We start from the raw sequence: 27484 nt of genomic DNA, 5'->3' as shown, positions 1-27484 counted from the left end.
ATATCAGTGGTGTACAGTTTGTATAGGATCAGATAAATACAACATTTCCTGTGATGCCCTTGCATAGCATTTTGAAACACAGGGAGTGTAATCCTTGTGCGAGTGCTGTAGTGTAGGGACACCTTATTGCATGAGTGCATTGGGCCTTGTCATATTTTTGTTGTTGTTGTTGGTGGTGGTGGTGGTGCCCTCAGTAGTACCTGTGTAATTGGATGACAGGTTTGGGTAAGAGGGGTTAGGGTTAATCGACACTACTTGTCCAGGCCATCTTCAGGGCACATAGTCTTCCGGGCAACTGAAGAGGACCTCCACTCTACCACAAGGGTTCTTGACATTTATATCTCAGATCAGTGAATGTATTACCGTATACCATGACTGTGTGTCTGACTGTGTGTCCTCTTGCTTCTAGTGTATGTGTACTGTATGTTTAATGACGTTACCATTGATATGTACACTTGTCTCAGCTATACATTTGAGTGTGTGTGTGTGTGTGTGTGTGTTTCTTTATGCAGCCTAATGATTGAGTATGCAGTGCATACACAAGTACACACATGTACGTCATCCCTATTAATATGTGTGTGTTTATTTTATGCAGCTTAATGATGGAGTATGCAGTGCATGTACACAAGTACACACATGTACGTCATCCCTATTAAATGTTCCAGATAACCCTGATAAGTGTGTAGTTAACTTCCTAGAAGTGCTAGTACAATGTAGTTCTAAGTCATCGACAGCTGATGCATTGTAATCTGCCCCCAAGGAGCTTATCTTTGTTTTTGCTGAAACTCGTTTGTTTGTCTGTCAGCAGTATTACTTGAAGAGTTAACCTACATTGTATTTGGATAAAATTTTGAGGATGCATATGAGAATACAAAGGTCCATTTAATATAGAAAGAGAATATCAGTGAATTTTTGATGGCAAGCTGGATCATGATGTGGATTGTTTTTCAGATGCAAGTGCAATACTATGGGATTAATTATCTTGTGTCATTTAGCAGAGGTTTGCCCAGTCTAAGCCCCTCTATAAAATATATATATTTTTAAAATCAAAACTGGCACAATACACACTCTGCCCTTAATCTTTTTAAAGCAGCTGGTGACTGCCCCAAACAATGTAGATCTGTCAATTGCATAAAATTATCAGTACCAGTAATGGTGCTGAGATGGCTTTAGATATCTGGAAACACTCACACTTGCCACTTGCGATTCCACACCATTGTCAAAGTGACTTTAAAAAAGAAGAAGAAAATGAAATCATAAAGGGATCGTCGTGCTCCAATGCTGAAAGGGCAATTTTTTTTTTTTGTATCTATTACTCTACTTTTTTTCTTTGTGTATCATGTGAATTTTTGTGTGAGAATCTCTTTCTTTATCGGTAATTAGTGTTTGTAGATGCAATTGTAGATGTGCTTGCTTTTGGGTTTAGTTGTGTGTGCATACATGGAGTTTGGATGTTCTATTTAATGTAAGTGAAAAAAACACACTTTTTGTCCCCGCCGAACGAGTTCGAGCAGGGGACTATGAAACGGGCTCCGTACGTGTGTGTGTCCGACCTTACGGTGATATACTTGTGTGTCTACCCCTTTGTTCTCCCTTTTGTTAAAATAGACACACAAGCAAAAATTTTAGCCACACAAGCCTGACGGAATAAAGGCCATCTATTGTGCACTATTGTTCTCCTAGCCAAACAAGCATACTCTCGTTAGCACGGACACACGGACGTCCGTCCGTGTGTCCGTCCGTGTGTCCGTGTGTGCGTCCGTGTGTGATCAAAATCTTCAATTTGCTACTTCTCTGTCATTTATGAGCCAATTTTGATTCTGTTTGCTTTATGTGATGGCAATAGGTAAGGGCTTCAAAACGTCTTTACAGAATTTTGACCTTTGACCTTGATTTTTGACCTGTATTGTACATTTTGCTACAAAATGCTACTCCTTCGCCATTTCTAACCCGATTTCGATTCCGTTTGCTTTATGTGATGGCACTAGGTGAGGGCTTCAAAAATTCTACACAGAATTTTGACCTTTGACTTCTTTGACCTTTGACCTTGATTTTTGACCTATATTGTACAATGGCTACAAAATGCTACTCCTTCACCATTTCTAACCCGATTTCGATTCCGTTTGCTTTATGTGATGGCAGCAGGTGAGGGCTTCAAAACTTCTACACAGAATTTTGACCTTTGATTTCTTTGACCTTTGACCTTGATTTGTGACCTGTATTGTACATTTTGCTACAAAATGCTACTTCCCGCGGGGACATATATTACGCACCGCGTAAATTCTACTTTTCCTTGTTTTTAATGTCATCAACTCTTAAAAAACATATATTATGTAGAATTCCATTTTCAGTTGAAGAAATTGCTGTTTTCAGTTTGTCCAATTGCTGCTTTTTATTTCTATCTCAAGTTTTCCTCTCAGTGTAAATAGATGTGACATACTGATTTGCTGCACTAAAATTTGACGGTCTTTTCAAATCTTACTACGTGTAGAATATGTTAGAAATTGCTTTTAGTTGAAAATAGGTTAATAAACTGCCAAAAAAAACAACCCAGCAACAACAAAAATGATTAATCAAATACTACTCAGATGAAATGCATACCTAGTAAATAATGAGCCAATGCCTAAAAAGTGCTTCTAGCATTTCCCCAGTAAAAATGCCACACAGAATGTATGCGTGTATTGCTTGGCTTTACTTAATAATGATGAATTCTGTATTACACTGTGCAATTCATAAGATGGCCCCAGAATCCTTGTCAGTGATGGATTTGAAAAAAACAAAAGGTGACAAGTTGCTAGGCTGATTTGGATGGCAAGTACAACATTGGAGACAGTGAGAAGTTGTGATTACGATGAAGTGCTTGCATGTTAGCTGTGTGCGTTGCGGACAGCAGCTAATTAGGAATGTCTTGTGCAAGCCTCATTACTCTGTCCGAGCCCTGGGGGTGCGCAAACAGAGAGAGACTCGCCAAGTACGTCCATGGAGTAAGCTACTGTGTGCTTGTATGTGTGTATGTATGTGTGTGTGCTCATGGGCATGTGTGTGTGTACACATGTATGTGTGTGTATCTGTGGTGGCGTATTTGCTCTCATGTAAATACAGTGTGCATTTTAAGATACGAGCAGCCCGATGACTCCAACTCCCAGATGTCTTTTGCCGCACTTTGAAATCACAAAACATTGACATCGCAGAGTGCGTGCTCAGGGCCAAGAGGAGATGAATGTGTAATACAGGCAAGGGATGCCTCCTCTCCCCCCCCCCCCCCCCACCCCCCCACGAGAACTACAAAACCTGTGATGAGTTATGAGCAGAATCATCTGTGACTTGGCCCGAACGTAGTAAATCTTTCGGGGGAGCCGGGTAATTAGATTAGTGTCGCGCGGACCTCTTCAGCCCGTCTCCGTCAGCAATCTTGAAACCGGAGAAGCCGCTCACATCCCCTCCAGGTCATTTTGACTGTCAAACGCACACGATTCGGGAGGGAATATGTGTATGTGTGTATACGTGTCTGTGTGTGTGTGTGTGTGTGCATGTATTTATGGCAGTGAAGGTATTGAAAGTGGTCACTGGATGGAGTTGAAGATCTGGGAGGCGGAGGGAAAGTAGCTCGTCAGTAGTGAATTGAAAAAAAATGCCATTCTTTGCATTACTCCTCAAAACAGGTAGTCTAGTCTACTACAAGAGGTCCTTGAGGCATGACATCTCACAAATGAGGTTTTAACTCATGCCATTAGACAGCTTGGGGTTTACATTGTATTCTGTCATTCAGTTGGAGGTGTAACCTCAATTTTTGATCACTGTCCCAGGGTTTGAATAAGACCCTTCCCCCCCAAAAAAAAAAAAAAAAAAAAAAAAAAATTAGAAATCAATCAAATTTGTACAAATCTGATTCGTGATGTGAGCCAAAATAGTAGAATGATCTATATGCATGTATATACATTAATCAATCAGTTTATAGTTTCTGCAGATAGGAGATAGATAATTTCTACAATTATTATTTTTTGGATTGTTTTCAGTGTTTATAGACCTATTTTGTGTGTAAGATTAAAGCCCGCCGCACACTATCGATCCAACTGGTCGTACGACCTTAAGACCGGAAGTGCGACGTCACCAGTCTTGCCAGTTTCCAGTCATATGACTGGGTCTTAGCGCCAGTTGTAGAGATTTGACATGTTGAATTTCCACGACCGGTCGTGGGCTTTCAGCCAATCAGGATACAGTAAAATGCAAGCACACGCAGTGTGCACTGGGTGCGCTTTAACACTCATTGGTAAAATGTACTGAAGGCAGGACAGTCATAAGCCTACTCGTAAGGGCAGGTCGTATAGAGTGCGTTGGCAGGTCGTACGACTGAGTCTTATGGTCTTAAGGTCGTATAGTCGTGAGTCGTATAGTGTGCGGTGGGCTTAACACCACTTTATTTTCAAACTTCCAGTTTGGAATTAATTTTGCATTTTAAGCACAGCGTGTGTTCTCTTGTGTACAGCATGTACCCTCAGCTCTCTGCATTTTCTAATGGCGGGAAAGGCTCATACATTGCATTTCCACATTTTGCCATCAGTTAATAGTTGTACAGGTAAATATGTATGCCTGTGTAAAGACAAAAATAAAATGCATAAAATGCATTTTGGTCAACAAGTATACTCAATCTTTTAATACTGAAGTGAGTGTGTGTATGGAGCTCCTTTTATGGAGAGATTACATTGTATATTGTTTGACGATTTGGAAATCAGTATTAGATGTGAAAATTGCCATGTGCATAGAGATGTCCAAACTACTGTAAAAGTGGTTTCTTTCGCGGTGGTTTTATTTTCGAGCTTTTTGCGCTTTGAGGTTGAACCATCACGTCAAAATGTTTTGAAAAGTTGCGCGAAATTAACCACACAAGGAAATGTTTTGAACTCGCTGCTTGTTACAATGCTATTGCGCACATGCACACACGAAGATTCCGCGCATTGAGTATATTGATGGTCAACACACACACAGCGATACCACGCAATGTATACATGTAAGTACAAGCATGTTATAAAGTACTCGAGAGACGGGATTTCAGGTAAGCCTGCATTTAATTTTAATTTCTATTTAATAAATAAAAGAATAATTGGATTATAGTCTGGGTTTTCATGTGCAAAATATAACAGTTTTTGCCGACTGAATTCACAGATTTTGCCGACCGTGAATTTAAACACACGTGAAAAAGTTGGCACCGATGGAAACCGCGAAAGTATCTGTATGCGAAAGAAACCACTTTTACAGTAGTTGTCCTTTTAATAATAATGTATGCATGTGCATGATGCTATGTGTACAACAGTCAATTATTAAAATGTATGTGTAGATAAAACAGGCAAGCAGAAAAATTTGGGGAAATTGGTGATTTTCATAGTCAGGAAAGCAGATCAAAATGAAGATTTCAGATCAGACTGGTTTAAAGATGCCACATGTGCAATAATGCTACAAATTGTGATGTGTCATCTTTGATATACTTTTGATAGCTCAATACTGTATAAAATGAATCATGTCTATTGTGCTGATCATTCACGTATATTGTGTATTTGTTGCAGTGTTTTTATTTTTGTGACTGTGTTAAGTCAACTGATGCGGGTGTACTTGCAAAGGAAGAACTTATGAAAAGTACTTCCTCCTGTAACAAAACTGCAGTGTACACTGTATTGTCTCCACAGTTTGAAATCACTAACTTCCTTTTTCTGAAAATGAATTTGATACTCGTTTGTTGTTTCATCGGTGTGGTTCCCAATCGCAAAGTCAACCACTCACGAAAGTATCATATGAGTCCCAATTAGCAAAATAAACTTCTGAAATTTATGACGTATACAGTATTTGAAGTATGTGAGGATGTATGCTACACAAAACATTGTGAGGTTCAAATTTTGTATAGTTTTGTGTAAGTGGGATGTCAATATCTATTGACCTTCTTTCAAGACTCTTCAAAACATATTTGACTCATTAGAACCTCACAACTTGCCTTAGGGTGTTATTGTAAAACAGTTTTTCACATTTCCAGTGGACCTGCTGTAGCTTGCATCTTGGGCACAGTGTGGACATGAACTTCATTGGCCTGAAAGAATTCCAGTTAGCAACATACTTTCAATTCATTCTGGTACATGTAGAATAAACAAGAGGCACTCAAATTAATTAGGGATAAAATATGAATAGGTCTCCATTTCTTGAGCCATTCCTCAGATGTTATATTAGATTGTATTCCCCCCCCCCCAATTGTTTCTTTGTTTTTCTAAAGTCCATTATTTTTGTAGATGCATATGTGTGTGTGTGTGGGTGTGTATGTGTATGTGCCTGTGTTTGTGTAAACCTTACATTGTGTACATCTATGTGCCATGTTGAAGAGGGTGGGGTGGAGACCATGACACCTGTAAGTTAGCACAAAAGATGGGAGCCAGTGCATAACCTCTGGGTTCAGAATTCCCGTAATGACAATCGATTGGGAGTTCAGAGAAGGTGCTGGTGTGGGAAGCTAATCAAATTGTCCTGCTGTGGCTGGGCAAGTGCACCATTATACGATGTACATGTAGAATGTTGGCTGTGAATGCAGCAGAGTTGTACCATCTTCATGGAGTACAAGTGGCACATGAAATAATAAGAGCTTTGGCTGACTTGGGGGCTTGTTTGTGCTAGTAGAGAATTCTGCTGGTTGATTTTGAAATGCTACCAACGGTGTGCCAATGTGCAATTGAACACATTGTCATCCATCTCATAATGCAAACATGCATGAACTGATCTGATAACCATGTAATTACACCACGTACATGTATAGTCCTACCCATTCTGCATGATATCCGCTGTGATGCATACATCTTGGGATATCAATGAAGTACAGAGTAGTTGACACCTTTTGTAGTCTTGGAAGAGCCAATAGATCATTCATTCATTTGTGATTCATTATTTGTCATTTTCAGGTGTTGGTGTTTAATCATTCGTGAAATCTACATGTACACTGTATCTTTTTTTTTTTGTTCATCATAGCTAGGAGATTGTGTGTGTGTGTTCATGACATTGCCCTGAATACTGCTACTTTATGCCTTTTGTAATCTGTATTCTTTGTGCTCATTCTAACGGCTACATTTAAAACATTGCAAGCAGCTAACTTTGTGCATCTTGCAGAGCTGCCAGCTGGTGCATTTTTATAGTGCTCATTTAAAAGTTATAGTACATATGTTTGGTTTTTTTTCTTTGACAATAGCAATATGTTACTTTAATAGTGAAAAATATGTTTTTCTGATATATTTGATTGAACACAGTTTGTATATTGTGCATAAATTTCCCATGTTTTAGCTAAGGTATGATTTTACATTTTGCAGAATACTATTTTTGTTTTGCATATATATAGCATTATATCAGAGATTGTCAGTCCTTCTCAACATTGCTATTTACACACAAGAATATATAGACTGTCAAATATGCAAAGTCAGTGAATCAAAGTGAAACATACGTTTTACCCGTCATCAGTTGTGTCGCTAGTACAAAGTCTCCGATTTACTTGCAAATGGGGCATGGAGACGATACATTGCTCTTGAAGCGGATGCGTAACAGTATCCGCAGTATCAGGGAGAGATGATCATGAGGATCTTGGGGGGGGGGGGGGGGGGGGGGAGCCACAACACTGCTGCACAGGGCACGCGTGCATGGAGACGTTATTTGAAAGCGCATTTGAGGACCAAATACTCTCCTGCCCAACGCAGTATGCAGAGGGAATGCCTATTTGCTCGCCTCCTGTGAATTGTGGGAGCAAATGGTGCATAGCGCTCTCTCAAGAGGTAGATCACCAAAGAGTTTTGAGTATCGAAGGATAATAAGTTGAATCCAATTTTTTTTTCGTACATTGAAATGATTAGAAAAAAAAATGCTTACACAAGAAAACAAAGAAAAAGAAATATATCTGTTGCACACTGACATTAACTGATGTCAGCTGTAAACTGAGTGCGAGTTGACAAATGTAATTTAAAAAGACTAGGTTTTGCATTTTTTTGATTACCACTTTATTTACTATTAAGGGACTTGAGGACCTGTGCAAGTTTGTGAGTGGTAGATACATTTATGCTGCACAGTTGGTTGAGAGATGAGTCTTTGAGACATGTGAACATACTCAGTTGAATGTGAGGTTCTTGTTTGTGTCATCCCCACCCACAGGCATTGCTGACTGTGCTGGCCTTCATGAAGTTCCGGCAGGGCTCCCAGTCTGCGTTTGCGCCCAGCTTCGAGCCCACCGACCAGCCGACACCGTATCCCGGCGGCGCCACCAGCGTAGGCAACGACTCCTACCAGCAGCCACCCTTCGACGCGGCAAAGCCCGACACGGAACCGTCACAGCCACAGTACCAGGCGCCGGCGTACTAGGAGACGGCCTCAGCCGTCGTTCGCGGGAGCAAGACTCATCCATCCATTTTGACATCATCAGCAGAAATCTCGTGCCGTCGTCACCTCGTGTGAGGTGTAGAAAGAATGTACCTTCCGTACTATACGTGTTCATAGTGATTGACTCCAAAACAGAAATTGACAAGCCGACACTCCTCCTGTCGGCCAGAAATAGACAAGGATGAAAAAAATGTTGCAAAATGAAAATGGTTTCCTCATATATATGTATGAAGAATGAATACTGAAAGACAAACCTGTTCATAACTGTTTTAAAACCAAGTTTGTGATATCACACTATGACCTATCCCACAACTGTCACGTACCCTTTGCTATGCTGTACTTCAGGAAATGTGCGTCTTTTCTTGAATGTATGATGCAAAACTGAAAGCCAAAGTCTGATGAGCATATATATATATATATGTGTGTGTGTGTGTGTGAGTGTTTGTCTGTCACGAGAAAGCAGTGTCATTTGTAAAGATTAGTTTGGTCACCCCGATGTTTTGATTCGTGAATAGAGGGAGGACGTTTCAGCACTAGGGTGCTCTGCAGGAGTCAGATAAGGGTCGAGTGAGGGGAAGGCTTTTGGTTCGCCTATTCCTTTTGGTCACGTCTGACTGGACAAAGGCAAGGGCTAAATCTTGTCTCAAGGTTCTCGCACCTGGACAAAGAGGATGCTGCCCAGTGACCACTTCTTCCTGTCCCCCCTCACTCTGTGTCCACTACCCTTTTCTAGCCCAAAGTGACCTCTGCTTGACCCGTTGACCCTTTAAAGGCAGACTCTCAACAGCTGCTTCTTATGTACCAGTACGTATGACATGGTCTTTCAAGTTTGAAAAGGGAAAAGAAAAAGCGAGAAATGTGACATTGTATCCATATGAGGTCATAGATGAATTTGTTTGCAGTTTTGGTAGGATGGGGGAGGAAAAGCCAAAATGGTTATGATTACCAAGAATAAAAGCGACATATTATAGTGTACAAAGATATTTCCGTCTACTTCATGCTTATATTCCATTTTCATGAATGCTGTTTACCAGAGCTGCTCATTACACATTTCATATGATTATTTCATACTCAGATATAATACCAGGTGCTTTAATAGACAAATCAGTTGAAAGATGTAACAAATGCACAAGATCTATTGTTTCATATTCTTTATCTTATGTAAGATAACTTTTCAAATATGCTTCATGAACCAGCTTTGTCGGTGTACAAAAAAAAAAGCAAATACTTTTCTTTTTCAAGTTATGCATCTTAGTTTTGTAAGTGGGAAAAACTTTCTTGAATGCCTCTATCCTTATCATTGTATCGATATGAGTTGGCACTGATTCATATTTGGCGAGGTCCTTTTTGTGATTTGGGATACATACATATAATCCATCTTTGTTAAAGAAGAGTTTTGTTAAGCGTTGGTTTCATCCCATTCCCACTGCTTTCCTACACAAAATTAAATATTGTAAGAAGAAGAAGAAGATGAGGTGGCACACACGCACACACACAACAAAATACATGATACCTTGCTTGGGAGAAATTGATCAAGAGATGGATGTCATTGATTGTAACCATGGTACATGAAAGTGGGAACCAAAAGGTAAGGAGAGTTTTGGCAAATAAATAAAAAGAGAAAAGAAGTATATCCAATGTGTTTATCTTCTTGATACACATCTACTCATGATGCACATATCCATGTGGAAATATCGTTATACCCCCATTCCAAAAGTGGTATATAGCTCTGGTCTCCTGCACTGCCTAACTTATTTACTAAAAAACAAATAAACAAACAAACAAACAAACAAACAAACAAACAAACAAGAAGAAAAATGGCATTTGAACTTTGACATGGCATGTGTGGAAATTTCAGTCATGCTACTCATCCATTAATTTGATTTCATCGGTTCTGAATTCTTCAGGGCATCTTCGCATTGCCTAAAATGCAGATGGTCACATTTATGAAGACTGTGTTTGAATAGTCAACGATAGTTGGATGTCTACTAAGATATTCATCCGTTAGGGGTCTATTTCTTTTGTCCTGGGTAGGGCAAAATGTGGGTTGGATGTCTGTATCCAAGGTCACTAATTGTTTTATATATATATATATATATATATGGGATATAATTGCAAATTTATCCAATTTATCTGACATGTTAAATCTTTGTATTCAAGGTCTTGTTTAAGAACGTACTGATTCACAGATATTATGATTTGCATTCTGAGAAAAGGGACTGTATTTATTCACCATGTTCGGAATTGAAACGACTTCTGAATTAGAAAATGTAATATTTCTAAACCAGGTCAAGGGGCAAGAACAGTTTAAATACGAGAAAGAAAAAAGATGGATGTAAAGTTACTATGTTTTCATGTAGATATTCCTGACTGAAATTGTCGTCTCGTAACCTGAATGTTGCAAAGTGATGATGTGTTACTTGGACAAAATGATTACTGTGCATATGTATAGAAATATTTGGCTGATACTGTTCTTTTGGTATTAAGGAATATGATGCATCGGAATAGAAAAGTCCAAAGGCTCCTAACTCTACACGTCTTGACTGAAAAGTAACAAAGGATTCCATTGATGTATAGGCATTGATTATATGTATCTTTTCTAGCCCCTGGATTTGTAATCCCCTCACAATCTCCCATTAACTGATATAACTGCTTCCTCTTATAATCAAACTGAACATACTATTAAAAGAATTATGAAAGTAGGTGTCCTTTTTGATTGCCTACAAGCCGAACTATCAAGCACTACTCTTTTGTGTGGTGGCAGTGCAGCATCTCTGCATGACACGGTATGAGTTGATTTATTGCTCCAGTGATGGCAACATTAAGTGCGAGAGAAGGAAATGGGAGTGGAGGTTTTATTAGAGTGGAATTTACCTCGCTAGTTTCGTGTGTCTGCATATTACCTCTCAGGTAGGAACAGTTCGAGTATGTCTCCCGTCAGTGACCCTAGCCTCAAAGTATATTTGTGGTGTCCAAAGTTAGTCCGTAGAATCCTAGACCCCCCGCCCCGATCGCATTTTATGTATACCTATGTGGCATTCCTGCATTTGTGCAGCCTGTTATACAAGCATGCCACAAAGTCTATCATTGTGTACACATTTTTTTTTTTTTTTTTCATCACTGCTTGAACACATTCCAGCTTCTCAAAATTTCTTAGTCATGGTAGGCAATGCGTTATGCATAAGATGTGTGAGGGTGTGACATACTTTGAATGATGTTTGTAAAGCCTTGCTTGTTATGATGGAGTCCACTTTTTTCAGACAAGTGTGCTGATTTGGTTCGACATGTGCACTGTGAAATGGATGTTGTACAGTAAGTAATTAAATCAAATTCAGGATACAGTATTATGCAAATATCAATATGCATTGTTCATGGAAGGAATCGGGTCCGAGGGGGGAGGGGGTGGGTCGAGGGCGGAGGTATGGACATGGTAATTATGGCATTGGAAGTACCAGGATACGCCACTCCATTCTGGGTGTGTGTGTTCTTCCATAGCTTCACAATTGTTCTTCCCCCAAGAGTCTCTTGAAAATATCGTATTTGTTTTCATTACACTTGCTAGACAGGTTTATTCTTGAGCCCACTCAATTCACTGATGTCTGTCTTTTTCCAATAAGGCAAAACACATACCAATAGGTGAAGTTACCGTCTGCCTGTAAGATAAAGATTTCAGAACAGGATAGACGTTAACATGTACAAACCAAATATCGAGCGACTTTACTTCTTCTTCTTTTTTTTTCCGGACTCCTCAGCTGCTTGTCGTAGTTCAGACTCTTCAGAATAATCCCCTCGTTAGGTTTGCCAGTCAAGGTATATCTGTGCTCCTAGTTGTCATCCTCTATTAATTGTGTATTCATGTGTACAGATCTCAGAAGGTGGTAACCTCTTTGACACTTGACCATTGAGTCCATCCCATTGTCGGCAGAATTTGTGGTGACCTTTTGTAGATTATCAGAGAGATTATATATCAGGGGCAGATCCAGGAATTCCGTAAAGAGGGGGCGCGTTTACAAAATTAAAGGGGGGGGGGGCACACGCACCCCTTTCCCCATTTTTTTCTTTTTATTTCTTTTGTTTCAACAAAAAATAAAGGGGGGGGGCGTGCGCCGGTTGCGGTCCTCCCTGGATCCGCTCCTGTATATTGCGTACATACGTGTATCTTTCGGAAGTCTGGATATTTTGTGTTGAAGACTCTTGGAGAGGTGAACAGTCGGGTGCATATAATCCAAAGAGTGGCCCAAGTGTAGAGTCATTGATTATCGTTTGTTGTTTTTTTTCCGCAAGATTGTTGGTAGGGTATCGAGAGCCTCGAAAGTAGAGCCGGGTTGTTGGTACATGTAGTCCAGTGTAAGTGCTATCATTGTGCTGAACTTAAGATGCGATGTAGATTGGTTTCTGTTGTCGTCACTTCGCTCATGCTTTTGTTTTTACATCAGTATAAGTTCTAAACTGTTTTGCTGTCGGTGTGGATTGAGATGGCTTGGAATGTATCCGTCAAAGAGGGAAACGGCATCATAGTGAGCTCGCTTATGACGAGGTACCGCTTTTAACGAGAATTCATCAGTCCCGATTTTCCATTTCTGTATATACCTGGTCTCTTTTTAGTACGTTTACAACAAGTTAGTGGTCATAACATGGTAAAATAGGTGATCCTGTGACCCTGTTATAAGAGGTTTCCTTGTACAACCTGCTGCTAGTAGTAGTTCGATTGAATACGACATTCGTCTTGCCTTCATGGTCACTTGGCACGCCTTGCTTCTCAACTCACAGAATGCTACCCAGTGTGTATTGATCAGAGTTGATTTTCAGATGCCCCAGAGAACTCGTTTGTAAATGTTGTTTAGCAATGCATTTCATGCTACTCCAACTTTTTTTTTCTTTTTCATCTCAAAAAACAAAACAAAAACAAAAACAAATGTGTGAGTGATATTTTTGGAATAGGATCAATAACCTCCTTTTCTGTGCAGTTTTATTCTTCCATGTTATACCATTCTCACCTGCTGTGCACCTCTTTATCCTTCTTCCTCTTCTCCCTTGGACCCCCCCCCCTTCTTCCATCCATTTTCTACCACTTCCTACATTGTATTGAATTTTTTTTTTCTTGCAAATTTTTGATAGGGTGATTGGGATATGTAAGAGAACTCATTTCTTTCTCTTTTTTTCTTTTTCTTTAAAGCACTCCAAATGTAATGCACCATAAACAAATCTGATATGTGACAATATGTTTACCCAGTACATGTACCTTTCATATTTCACTAAACTGCAAAGACACATATAATGCGGAGATAACAGGCCACCTATCTTCTGTACCAGCTGTGTTTGGGAAGACTTTGGCTGGTATTTTCTGTTACATGAAATATCAAAGTGTATAACAGAAGGCTCTGACTTCAGAAACATTTCTCCTTCACTGCAGGTGGAGCTGGTGTGTTCTGGACTTATATGAAATATAGTAAGGCATAGCCTCATTTTTTACATTTTTCTCTTAGGTTTTAGCTGCTTTTTCATCCTTCTACTCTTAAAATTGTGTGTGCATAGTTCTTTCATCCACGACTGATGAATAATATTCTTGTTGTCATCTTGTTTTTATATATTCATGGGTTGATGGAAACAACAAGCAAGGCTTGTGCAGTTGGAGGGTTGACCGGACATTGTCCAGATGATGATGTATGTCTTTGAAAATAGTTTTGATCACATTTGATACAGACTGGTTCCTTTAGATGACAGTGCATAAATTTGCCATCTTGTGTGCAGTACATATCGACTGTAAAACAGTCGAGTGTCATGACACACCAGTAGAAGATTAATATTCTTTTCTTTTTTTTTAAGGCGCAGCAAGAATACTGTTTATGTTAAGTAATAGATGCATATTATGCATTTTGGTACTTTGATGAACCATTTTCTTTTTGGAAAATTCTGTAAGCAGTGATCTGTAAAGGGTGTCCTGTACAGTTATACTTTGAGCCAATAACCAGACAGAAACTGGACTACATGTGTTACATTGAATATGATTTTTAAAGGTAAGTCTCAATACTATGCTGCAAAGGTGACTAATCCAACCAATGGAGGGAGAGGAAAAATAATAGAGATAAATGTACAAGTACTTCATCAAAACTACTGAGCATTTTTACCATATAATTGCACCACTCTCTGACTAATATGGTATTCACGATAATGCAAGAGGAACACAAGAACTGCGGGATGGCCTTTGACTAGGTGGTTTTCGTATTGGTGAACATTCAGACTTTAATATTGAGTTAAATCAGAATGTTGCCCACACAACACTGCATGCTGCACATGCCCCACTGCCTCTACATAGTACCGAATGGTTTCTTAAAAACAAAGCATTCCCCACTTGCTGAAAGAAATCTTCTCCCCCAGCTCCCTAGCAAAGACACAAATGAATAAACAGAAAAAGACAACTGATAGAGATGCTGAAATATCGTGGATGCAAATTCAGCAAGATGATGGCGATGTACCGGTAGTGGCGATCGAGTGCTAGCAAGCGCAGCGCAATCTTGATTACCCCAGAGAAAATTATCAGATTACACCACCCGCAGTGAATTGTGGGTAATGAGGAGAAAATAATGCAGAGGGGATTTCAGCAAGAGGGATTATCCCATGCCAAAATAATCAGTGGCAAAGAAGCATCCCCCTCCCTCCTCCCCCCCCCCCCATTTCTGCTGCCCCTTGGAGGTGACTCAGTTAGAAGTCAATTAGTTTGTGTACAAGAACAGGAAAACCGCACAGGTGCAGGCACGTCCCCTTATGCATGCCTGATATGTAAGATTTGTGGCGATGCTGGGGGGGGGGGGGGGGGGCATCTTCGGTCATGGTGATGTTCTTGGGGAAATGTCGTGTTAAAGAGAGTATTACATGAGTCGAGGTGGGGGGGGGGGATGGAAGAATGGTTTATAGCTATGACAGTATCAGCTTTACAAATTTGAAATTAGTCTCTCATCCCATGTAGTATTCTTGTTAGCATTTGAGAAAAAAAAGGAAAAAAGGAGGGGCAAAATAATAGAGATTAAGAAACAAGAACAAGCAATCATTAGACATGCAATCTAAGCTTTCAGACACCAGCACCCAATCAAGATTTGCATATTGCTTGATGGAATTGTTCAAGATGGTGGGTATGTCACAGCCGCAATATCTGCTCCATATTTACAGCCTATACTAAGTAGATCAATTATTGGGTTAGTCTTTGTGCTCAGACCCCTGAAATTTAGCCTTGTGAGAAGGGCCCCCTTGGGAGTGCAAAGTTTGTATGTATGAGATGGGTGACATTTATAGAGGTGTTTTTTTTTTTAATTGTATTGATTGGCTGCTGATAGACGTGCCCTTTCCAAAAAGAGATGTCGTGGAAAGGGGGAATACAGTTGATTCAAATATATGTGTCAATTCTCTTCAGCCTATTCCGCTCTCAGAATATTGCACGATACATTAGGCCTAGGGTGAGTATATAATTGGGCAAGGCAAATGTCAAGTCTGACATCTGACAGTAATGGATTTAACGAGGCCCACGGGGATTGGGGAGGTGGTTTCGCGTCATCTCGATTCATTTGACCTTGTGCCGTGTGTGCGAGAGGGCGAAAAATGGATCCCAGCCCCCAATCTGCTCCAGATAATACCCTCGCCATCTAACGAGGAGGAATTATATTCCAATTTTCATCTCCAACTTGTGCGTGTCTGACAGATTAAATCAGATTATGAGAAAGAATGGGGTAACATTAAGCTCCGACACACATACTGTCATCTCCCAAAAGCGAGGGTATAGACTTCTTTCGGGCAGTATTGAAAAAATCTTATCCATATCTGGAGACGTATGAAGCAGTATTTTTTTTTTTGTCAGTATGTTGCTCTACATACATTCTGTCCTATTCACAATATTCACACTTTTTGGAGGATGCTCCCATTGATGTTTCTACCAATAGGCAACATTTGTTGCCAATTTTGGGGTATAAATAAATGAAGCCCAGATTGTTTGTGTATCGATAAACAATTTATCACTCACTGCTGTACCGTGATTATATGTGTTTGCCGTGCACATTTATGCATCCAGGGTGGTTAGGTGTGATCAGCTCGGCAATTTCTGGTGCACGTCATGGTGCACATAAACGTGGCATGGGAGAAAATTGGGCCTGTTGCACAATCTGTCATGATTAATCCCCGATGTGACAGATCAATTCTCTCCCCCTGATTCCGCTTGTCACTGGGTAACAAAAAGTATGGAGTGGGGGGGGGGGGGGGGGGCGGCGGTGGGAGAAGAAAGAGAAAAATGCTGGCCGAACAGCTACTGAACAAGATTTGGCCTTGCATATTGGCGTGCCAATTTGATGGGTGGCATGTAGATTCATCCATGCACTGTCTGTAGCAGGGTTGTTTGATGCAACGGAAATGAATATAGCCGTGGTTGTGTACATCGTGCTAAGTGCTCCGGATAGAAGAACCCTCCACCCCGATGTGCACCAAATTCATTCGACCCCTCAAGGATACCATAGATGTAAGTTGATGATACGTCGTACATGTAGTAGCTTTCCCCTGCCACCGACTTTGCCGACCTGTGTAATTGCTTATTGAGTATAAACTTGTGGACCTTTGTTGTTCCTACACAGAACCCTTTCCAGTGTGGTGGAATTTGTATTGTGAGATTATTGAAAGTATCAGGACTGAGATTTATTACGATTTTAGTGATAATTGTGGTTATTATGTTATTGTTCCCCAGGATCCTAAAGAGTATGAGTTTGTGATAATGTTATGGTAATGATGAGCAAGAGATAAATATGTGAATATTATTGGTGGTTTTACCCCTTTACCAGAGCAATAAATATTAGCAAGAAGAGTGGGATATTGGAATAAATGTTTTTGTTTTACGAGAAAAAAACCAACAACAACCCATGACTGTCTTGAATCTGAAGTGTGTCATTCTTTGTGTATGTATTTTCATTCGTTGTGATTGGATTATGTGGAAGCTTGGTTGACCTGTGTCAGAATTGTGGCGAATTACAGGGATCTTTCATTCTGATAATCATATTGCTGTGTATAAAAACAGAAAAATCAGAGTAGATAAGAGGGGGAAAAAATCAGATACATAAAAAAGTTACGAACTGTGAATGTTTGGAGACTTAAACACATTAGCAACTCTATGTGATCTAGATGGTAAATAAGTCCATTTTGTTTGTGCACCCACACACACACACAAAAAAAAAATCCCCAATTTTCATTTTCCCCAAAGAAAAGTTTTCTTCAGGCTTGTTCTTGGAATATTATGAGAGTAATAAGTTTTTGTTTGTCTGCAGATAAGTTCTGTCTGTGCCCAAATATATGAGAAAAATGATAATTAGTAGAAAGTTGTGTATAAAACAAATAAAGAGAGCCCTGCTAAACACCAAGAGATAACGCACAGTTGCCAGTTTGTCTTACTCTCTACTAAAAAACAAACAAACTAACTATTCATTACTTTTTTACATGTCCAATTTTTCCCCATATTTTCTGTGATTTTCCTTTTTTTTTCATACACAGTAACACAATGATTATCAGGATGGAATTTTTCGCGCTTGGGCAGGTTAAGAAGAGTTTCGCGTGTTTTTAATTCCGCAGAATCAAGACATCAGCAACTGGACCATATGGCACGCAAAAATATTCATGTGCTTTTATTTTCGCACGAGCTTCTGGTTGCGCGAAATGCGCAAAAATTTCCACTTTTACAGTACAGTCAACTACTCATATGCCAATCTTATTGGGACATGGGAAAACTTGGGCGATATTCAATCTTTGTGTGCACAATGGAATAACCCCACATGAGGCTAAGAATGTAAATTTGGACTTGTTTTCACCAATTTTAATAGCCGATTATTTGACGTATGTGCCATCGACTCGGGCAGAGTTGACTGTACATGTTTAAGACAAAACACTTCTGTCACAGTTTGGAAAAAAAGACAAGGACTACTTGTAAAATATTTCATATTTCATTGTTTTTTATTGTGCCTCCATAGCAACACACACAACATAAAACTTGCCAGTAACCACAAAACACAGGTAGATTGGAACAATAGCAGACTGAGACAAGTCACAAGGCAGGCCTGTTTTTGTTTTTGTTTTCTTCTGAATGTCTGCCATGTCACAAGAAACATGATTAAGGCATCTGAAGTATCATGCTACAACAGTGTATCATCATATTCAGAGGTTAAAATCAGTCGGTACATGCTCAAACCAAAATTTTTTTGGTTTATTTGTTTGTTCACAGTTTGTTTTAGGTTGTTTGGAGCATTCCAGAAAAGAAAACAGAGTTATCTGAATGAAGTTTAAATTACAGAAAGCACAAAAAAGTGTTCCAATCATCCTAGGAAACCTCTTTCATTAAAGCAATCCCGCAATAAATTCTAAAAAGGATAAATTACAGTCTAGCTATGTATGTTCATCAAACAGGACATTTTCACATTTACAAAAAAAAAAAAAAAAAAAAAAAGACACACTGATCAGAGATTTCTTCCATGAATTCTTGGAATCTCTACAGGGGTTTTAGGAGATTAGTATTGCTTCTAAATTGTGGTTTCACCACTGTGTGATGGCCAAAGGATGTAACTGATTAAAAAGGGGAGAAAAAAAAATGTGTTTGTATCTCAAACAGTCTTCATGTCTATGGAGAAAACATTGAAGATACAATTTTGTATATACATGAATACAATTATCATGGAATGTTGTCAGCATTTACCTACATACATGAATTCTTTTTTATATTACTCTTTGTGAAGAATACCACATGCAAAAAAAAAATGACAATAATAATTAAATACAGACATATCAAAGTGCATTGAATAATATTTGGCAGCAGGAAAGAATGAGTTAGGTAATGAATCCACATATTTCCTCACATTCTATAAATATTACAAAAGTTTAGGTGTCTATGTTGCAATCCTGACTTTTCCTCACGAACTCCTCTACTACTATAACAGGTATGCTCTATCAAATAACGTGCAAGTCTTGTTTACTAGCAATCGTTTACTTGTGGTTCATTCTATCTTGTCGAGATCAAAATGAAAATAACCCATTGCACAAAAGATCATGCTCAGTCTTATGCATTTACATGGCAGCTAAAAATGAATCTTCAATATCTATTGTGTTGAGACAGAGACATACAATTTTATGTACAACTATGGCAAATATCTATTTTGTAATACTGTTGGTTACTTTGTAGAACAATCAAAACTGTACAACTGACATGAGATAAAAAAAAAGTACACTTCACTTTTATGACTGAACAAGTTATCACAGCTATCCTGATTTACTTTCTTCATCCTAAAAATTATTCAATCATTGCTGTTTAACATAGACACAAGTCTATTCACCCTTCATTGGCTATTAAAATTTCCTTATCTTCAAAAATCTGTATTCATCTTCTCAATTAAAACAGCAGCAAGCCACTCAAAACTACTCTGAACCTCTACGCTTTCATAAACTACACATTTTTCAAACATATTTTAAGTACTTTGACAGAGGGTAACTTAAGATTATTAACAACTTTCATCAGCATTTCAGGCCAAACGTTGCCCTCAAGATGCAGCTAATGCCACGGCATACTTCTAAGTAGCTTGTTTTTAATCTGCTAATTTTACAGTTGGTATAAACAAGGGGCAAATCACAAAACACAAGTAATAAATATGCCAATCAATTTAATACATCGAGCCATTACAGTCTTGTCAAGACAAGTTATGACACATCAAAACTTGCAAGGATCTCTCCCAAGGGTATTGTTACGACAGAAATAGCAACTGAAATTAGCAGTGATGGTCATACTACCCAGGCAGAAAAACAAAACAGATAGAAATACTGGAGAAGTGAAAGGCAAAGGCTGTTCATAAGAGTGTTTGGTGCACACTGGGCATTAGTCAGTTTGGCATGTTTGGTAGAGGTTTAGAGCATGCCGTACAGGAGATTGGGTAATCAGTGATGTCACAGGGGAAATCAGTGTATGAGAACTACTGTGGAGAGGAATGTATCATTTAAAGATATAGATAGATAGACTGATAGATAGAAAAGAAGAGGCAGGGATGGAGATAGGGAGACAGATTGATAGATAGATACATAGATTGATAGATAGGTAGATAGATAGATAAATAAATATAGATAGATAGATAGATAGATAGATAGATAGATAGATAGATAGATAGATAGAAAGGAAGAGAGATGGATTGAGATAGAGGGATACAGATAGATTGATAGACAGATACTATTGTATAGCGAGCTTGATATACAGATAGAAAAGTAGATAGGTACATGTAGATAGATGGATAGATAGAGAGACAGAGATAATAGAGAGATAAATAAAAAGAGAGATAGATAGATACAGATAGATAAATGGGCAGAGAGTGAGGAGAGAGAGAGGGGGAAGGGGGTGAGAGAGAGTATCTCTTCTTCCATTCACATGTTGATGTATAAATCAACAGCACTCATTTGTGTTTGTTGCAATCTGTTCTTTGGTAGAGAACAAGCCCTCTGTGAATGAAGAGAGCCCCCTCCCCCTCCCCCAACCCCCCCCCCCCCCCCCTGCTTGCAAACAAGATAGCAGTGAGAAATATATGCATGGGCAGACAATTACTCCTTGAACTCATGCCCTCACTGTAAAGACATTGCCAGATAGATATCCACATTTATATGGTATCTTTCCTCATTAGAAGACAAGAACACCAGACTCATCTTCAGGTTACGACTTTTGCTTCAATATCACATGTGTCAAATTCAGTCACACAAGTGTTCTCTGGCCGAGCAAGCAAAACTGAAAGTTCTCATTCATTCTAATGAGCATCATTTTCAACGACCAAAAGGAAAGAGCCATTAAATCAACACTGGACATGTTCGTCGTGGCATGATTCATTTTTCACAGGTGTGGCATCATCTTAGGATTCGAGGCAAGTAGTTTCCAAAATCAGCCAAGTGATACCAATACACACCCTAAAACATGAGGGTTAGTGAATTTGAATACATCACTGAAAGCAAGGTGGTCATATCTGTATGACATAAAGCACTTTGCTACACTGTTCACATTGATACTAACACCCCCCCCCCCCCCATTCTTTCTCTCAAATCATACACAATCAACCATGTGAAAGTTACCACATTGTAAACTAAATCTTCACAATGGTTTCATATCTAGTTTGGCTCGGTAGCTGACTTGCACACAAGTCACAAAGTCAAGGAAGTTGAAGCCTGTGGAAGAGCCTTTAAGAAGGGATTAACAAGGAACACAAAAGACAAGGGAGAGTGACTATAAACTCAGAGAGAATTGAAATATTATTCAATAATCATGAATACAACGTACACTGATTGACATATTCCTGCTTCTACCCCTATTGCACACTACCAATGTTGATTATTTCCAGCCTTTAAAGGAGCAATTCAGAACATTATTGGCAAAACTTCACAGCCTACTGGGCTCAGCACAAAGTTAATTGGACCATGGTATGAAACATACATAATTTGGCCACTTCACCAAAAAAAGAAAATATAAAGGCCAACGGTATGAATTACACATAATTTGGCCGCTTCAGGAAAAAAAAAAACATAAAAAAAGACATACCAAAAAAAAAAAAAAAAATGAATAATCAGCCAATGCATGATTTTTTATCTTGCATTCAAAATTCTCTGTGATGGTGACCTTTATCAGTGCAATTATGACAAAGATTCTCATAAAACTAAGGTCTATGCAAAGAACTCAGTTGATATTATATAATCGTACAAAACATCTTCTCTCTGGACTTTAATACAAATTGTATTACAGGCATTAGTCGGCACCAGTCTCTCTCATCAAATTGCACGTCTCCAGATTTCAGTAACACCTCAAACCCGACAGGGAGGACTGTTTAGCGACAAGAAATAATAGCCGCCAAATCTCCACAAATGAGATCCTGGACATGGAGACAAAATTGTTCTCCATTATTTAAACACACGAGACGTACTGTAACTGGTTGTTATGCACAATCATGTCAACAAAGAAAGTGTGTAGTAAAATACTTCACATTTTTCAAGGGCTCAAAATTACAAGCATTTAGAAAAAACAATTTTAATTTGGCACAGAGAACAAAAAACAAAACAAAGGAAATCGACGGAAGTTGTAACGCTTAAAGCAATCTATCAGTTCACACTGCATACATGTGGAAAATGCTACAAAACAAAACAGAAAAAAGAAATGTAAATAAAAAGGCAACAAATCAATTCAGGTCATAACCAATATTATATGTAACGCTCAGAAAATAGCTTCAAGTAGCTTGTTTCGTGTGACAAAGTGGAATGACATTCATTAATCTTTGTTAGCAACAGAATGCAACAAAATGAGAAAGAAATTCATAATTTTTTGTAAGGAATAGAAAATAATTATGTTACTAGAAGCATTCACTGTCTAAATATCTCGTTTTTGAGCTGGCTCCATTATGGGCTCAGAATCGATCACACTGCTTTGCCTCTACCGTTTTGGGTGTTTCACACTGCTGTGTTCTGTCTGCAGCAAACTATGGCTCTTTAACTGTCATCAGGCTAACTCACTTAGTCTTTAAATTGCAGGCACACTCCTAGCAAGAACGATGGCAAATCAAGAAATTGCAGCTGATTAACACAACATCCACAACTCGTGCATGTGGCACACACACACACACACATATATATATGAATTACATTGCTGATATTTACAAATACGTACATCACACAAAGATACACTGATGGATAGCAAGCCACGTGTAAACAAGTCACATTTTTTTTTCTCTGTTGTAATAAAAGCTCTCAGTATCAAAAAAAAGAATGCACACACAAACACACACAAAAAAATCATCATGTACTAAATCAACACTACTGTATATGTTGGTGTGTATGAAACATTTTGTGAAGACACACCCAATGCCCTCCCATCCATCTACTAAACCCCCAAATAAAGATGTACCCCCCCCCCCCCCCCCCCAAAAAAAAAAAGATAAATAATCAGATCAATAAAGATCATTAACAGAAAGGAGTTTTAATAAAGCAACTAGAAATAAAAAGACAACCATTTACGAGAACTCACACTAAATTTCCTGGGAGAACAACATGACTCCATTCCTGAGAAAACAGGGAAAAGTATATCCATACTGGTGACAAATAAGTCACGCTTGGCATGTGAAATTCTGAGTGGTGACTAAAAAAGAAAATGAGTTGTTTGTGGGAAAAATTATCACATTGGCTGGAAGTACAGAGTGATGGGAGATATAAACTTGGAGAAGGAGATATAGGTACGAATAGGCACAAATTTTCTCCACTTCGATGGCAAGGAGAAGAGAGTGTGTTTGTACCTTTGCCGATCCACACACAAATATAATTTTCTCACACTTTGATGTACAAAAGTGTTCATTCAAATGCTGTTTGATCTGAGATTCATGCTATCATATGAATGCCAGGCCTTACGGGACCACGCCGGGCCATATGGCTGAAACCGGATAGGAGCTGGCTGTCACTAAGTAGACTATGTCTTTCACATAGGCAGTTGGATATCATGGAGCGGTGAATGATGAACTGTTACGAAGTAAACATGGTGCGTTCACATTGGCAGAAATATTGTTAACCCCATGGTAAACATGGTGCGTTCACATTGGCAGAAATATCGTTAACCCATGGTAAACATGGTGCGTTCACATTGGCAGAAATATCGTTAACCCATGGTAAACATGGTGCGTTCACATTGGCAGAAATAGTTAACCCCATGGTAAACAAGGTGCGTTCACATTGGCAGAAATATTGTTAACCCCATGGTAAACATGGTGCGTTCACATTGGCAGAAATATTGTTAACCCCATGGTAAACATGGTGCGTTCACATTGGCAGAAATAGTTAACCCCATGGTAAACAAGGTGCGTTCACATTGGCAGAAATATCGATAGAGTTTACCCCATCTCTCATAGACCAGCACTTTAAACCATTGCATTCAGATTCTGTGCACTGAAACCCCAGACTGCCAGATTAATTTGTAGACACCAGAGCACCATGGAATAGCAGTATGCATGAGCACAATAAGTCTGCAACAGGCGTGACCCACACAGAGTCGTTCTCACCAAAGTGGTCTCACCTGATCACTGCTTTCGAGTGAAATGCGTTATGCGAGATTTACAGACACCTCAAACTCAAGGGTAGAATAGATATTAGGCGAGTACCACGTTTTGTCAATTCAGATTAGTACAAGGCGTGATCAACACCAAACTCTGGTTCTTGCTGTGTTCGTTAGTTTAGCTTAATCCCCTCAATTACTCCCACTGAGAGACCAGGAAGCTACGATTAGTACGCACGAGCCTGCCTGCGTGTGAGAGTGAACAATACAGCAGAGGAAAGCACTCCCTCTGTCTCGAAATTGCATTTGTGCAGAAAGCCACACGTGGCAGGCTAGAGGTCATGCCAAGAATTACGATTGGGCCTGAAGGAGTTAAAGGCAACCCAAACCCAAATATGTAGGTGGATTGAGGGGATGCAGCAATATTAGAACACATCAGTGAAAGTTTTGAGGAAAATGGGATAATTCATTCAAAATGTATGAATTTGTAAATTTTCTGCATGGTCATTGCTGGATGATAAGACTACTAATGTCCATGATGTCATTCTGGACAACAAATTTTAAAAAAAAAATGAGGAGATTCCCACAAAATCTAATTTTTCATAAAAGGTACACATTCTATTGACTTACCCGCATATGTTTAGGGTAATATTATTACCCCTGCTTTCTGTAAGAGGTAAGTCAAGTGCTCTTTCACTATGCTAGGAATGTGAAATTATGTTGAAATTTCTTTGTCTTCTTTATATTTTGTCCATAATGATGTCATGAAGTGTAGCAGTCTCCTCATCCAGCAATGACAGCAACAAAACTTTACACATCCATAACTTTTGAATGGATTGTCCGATTTCCCTCAAAGTTTTCACTGATGTTCTGCAAATGTTGCTGCTTCGACTCAATCCACATTTATATCTGGGCTTTGGGTTTCCTGTAACAGTGAAAGAAAGTCTGCCCTGTCTTCAAGCCGTGATGCTAATTTCATGGCTACAGGGCCATCCACATGACAGCAGAGTGTGACGTAGTGTTTTGCTATGCTTCAAGAGGATTATGTGGATCCCTACGCCCCTATTGGGCCACGTCACATCTACATCCTACAAATAGTTGAACTTCGCCAATGACACCGAACCTGAAAACATGGTGTGAATGAAATTGAGTGAGCAATCCAGTATCAGAATGCGTGGTAAGCCTTTGTTTACAATGCTGCTGGCCACGAAGCTACCTAGCAAAGCCATCATGAAAATTTTTGTCGTCACTGTTGTTGTTCTTTTTCTGGATACAAAAATTTGACATGGTAGACGCATGGCAATATGCGGCATATCATGTGTCATGTGGTTGATACGAAGCAGAAACGTGGTAACCACAAGGCATCACACATCTCTTTGATGGTGCTCATGTGTCATTATATGGGTCTACCACTGCTGAATTTGTGGTGGCTCTGTGGCTCCATTAAAGTTTCATGCCCCTTGCAGCTTCCCATTATTTGAGGGTAATTATGCTCTGATGTGAGTGAAATAAATATTTTCATGACAGGCCTTGACATACCTTTATGGCTAATCATTGGGCAACAGGGAGTCCATAAAATTACAACTGTGCAGTTTATGGGTGGTTGTTTGTTGTTGGATTTTTTTTCCAGAACAGAAGTATAATAATAATATCCAGTACGCAGGGAAGTTAAAGGGATGGTATAGTATTGGTTGAGGTGAGGATTCAGCTTTTAACTTTTTGCAAGATATTTAGAAAACACTCTACGAAATGTTAAGGAGCATACAATTCTAAGGGGAATCGAAGGTTCATTTGATGAAAATCAGTTTTGAAATGACGGAGTTATTGAAAAACAAGGTAATACAAAGAGATCCTAATGAAAGTTGCGGCCTATCACATTTTATTGAGAATGCTTTTTTGATATCTCAGCCATTTTAAGACCAATTTCCATCAAATAAAATATGAATTCCTCCAAGAATGACATGTTCTTTCATATTTCATAAGAGCTTTCTGATTATCTCACAAACACATATGCACACAAAGTTTGAAACCTGCAGCCCCATCTAAACCAAAACTGTAACATCCTTTAAACACTGCCTACCTGGTTGCTCATTGTGACACATACATTATGCAGAGACTAAGATATGTATTAATGGTCATATATCCTCACACAGTACTCGTATCTTTGAACGAATCTTCAGTTGAAGGGCAAAAAAAGAGGTATCTCAAAATGCAGCAAATATAAGATGATGGTAGGTTATGAAATACACAGCTTTGAAATAGTCCTGCAGCTCCCCAAACAGTACAAAGTCACACTTTCATAAAATCAGACAGATTACGTAGTAGAGTTGATAACAGTGCCTGAGGCCAGTATCCAGAGGATGCCAATTCTTTTTACAAGATATTGGTCACTAAATTTGTGATGTGACCCTCTACAACAAAAGGATCCGAAAGTCGAGGGAGATCGATTTTCTAAAAACGGCATGACACTATTTCCTCACTACTCCGCTTTAATTTCATTTATAACACAACTCATAAAAGTACTCTGTTGCGGAGATATTGATGATTTTATGAGACCATGTCGAGTGGTCTCGGAAATCAGTGTTTACGGAAAACCGCTTCCAAAGTTTTCTTTCCGACGCAATCGTGATCACGGGGAGGTAAGACAGTTTTCACCTCTGGACAATAGAAGGTCTTCTCATAGCAATCTCCACAATGTTCATTCAAGTTTAGCACCAACGATCTACGCACAACCAATCAGTAGCAAGAATGCCACGCACTGACCAATAAGATTACTCCCTTGTTGCTAGAAGTGGAGTCTACCTGCGACGCTAAATCCAAATCTTGGAAAATGTTTCTGTTCCGTTGAAATCATGGTCTAGAAAAATGCTAATTTCTTGCCTTTCCTTTGATCATTTAGCTCCGAAACTTTGGCAGGTGATAGACGAGACATTAGACTACAACATTATACCAAAAACAGAAATTCTATGGTTTTGACCGATTTTGATGATCTGACTTCAAACTTGATTTTCTCAGCTCAGCCATCAGCAACTTTTG

The 27484-nt window shown here is 39.1% G+C and overlaps 1 protein-coding gene across 1 annotated transcript in view; it reads left to right on the top strand.

Moving 5' to 3' along the window:
* LOC139713284 (synaptogyrin-3-like) overlaps nucleotides 1–8370 on the top strand; it is a 39002-nt gene extending 30632 nt beyond the window's left edge. Inside the window, exon 4 of the mRNA XM_071625028.1 lies at nucleotides 8164–8370. Within this exon, the coding sequence (XP_071481129.1) occupies nucleotides 8164–8370 (207 nt within the window). The remainder of the gene's footprint in view (nucleotides 1–8163) is intronic.
* Nucleotides 8371–27484: the final 19114 nt, after the last annotated feature.

Source organism: Diadema antillarum, unplaced genomic scaffold (genome assembly GCF_040938485.1).
Source record: "Diadema antillarum isolate AM-2024a unplaced genomic scaffold, OU_Dant_1.0 seq00001941_RagTag, whole genome shotgun sequence".
NCBI lineage: Eukaryota > Metazoa > Echinodermata > Echinoidea > Diadematoida > Diadematidae > Diadema > Diadema antillarum.
Note: the sequence above shows the minus strand (reverse complement) of the source record. Positions and strands in the feature narration are given on the sequence as shown.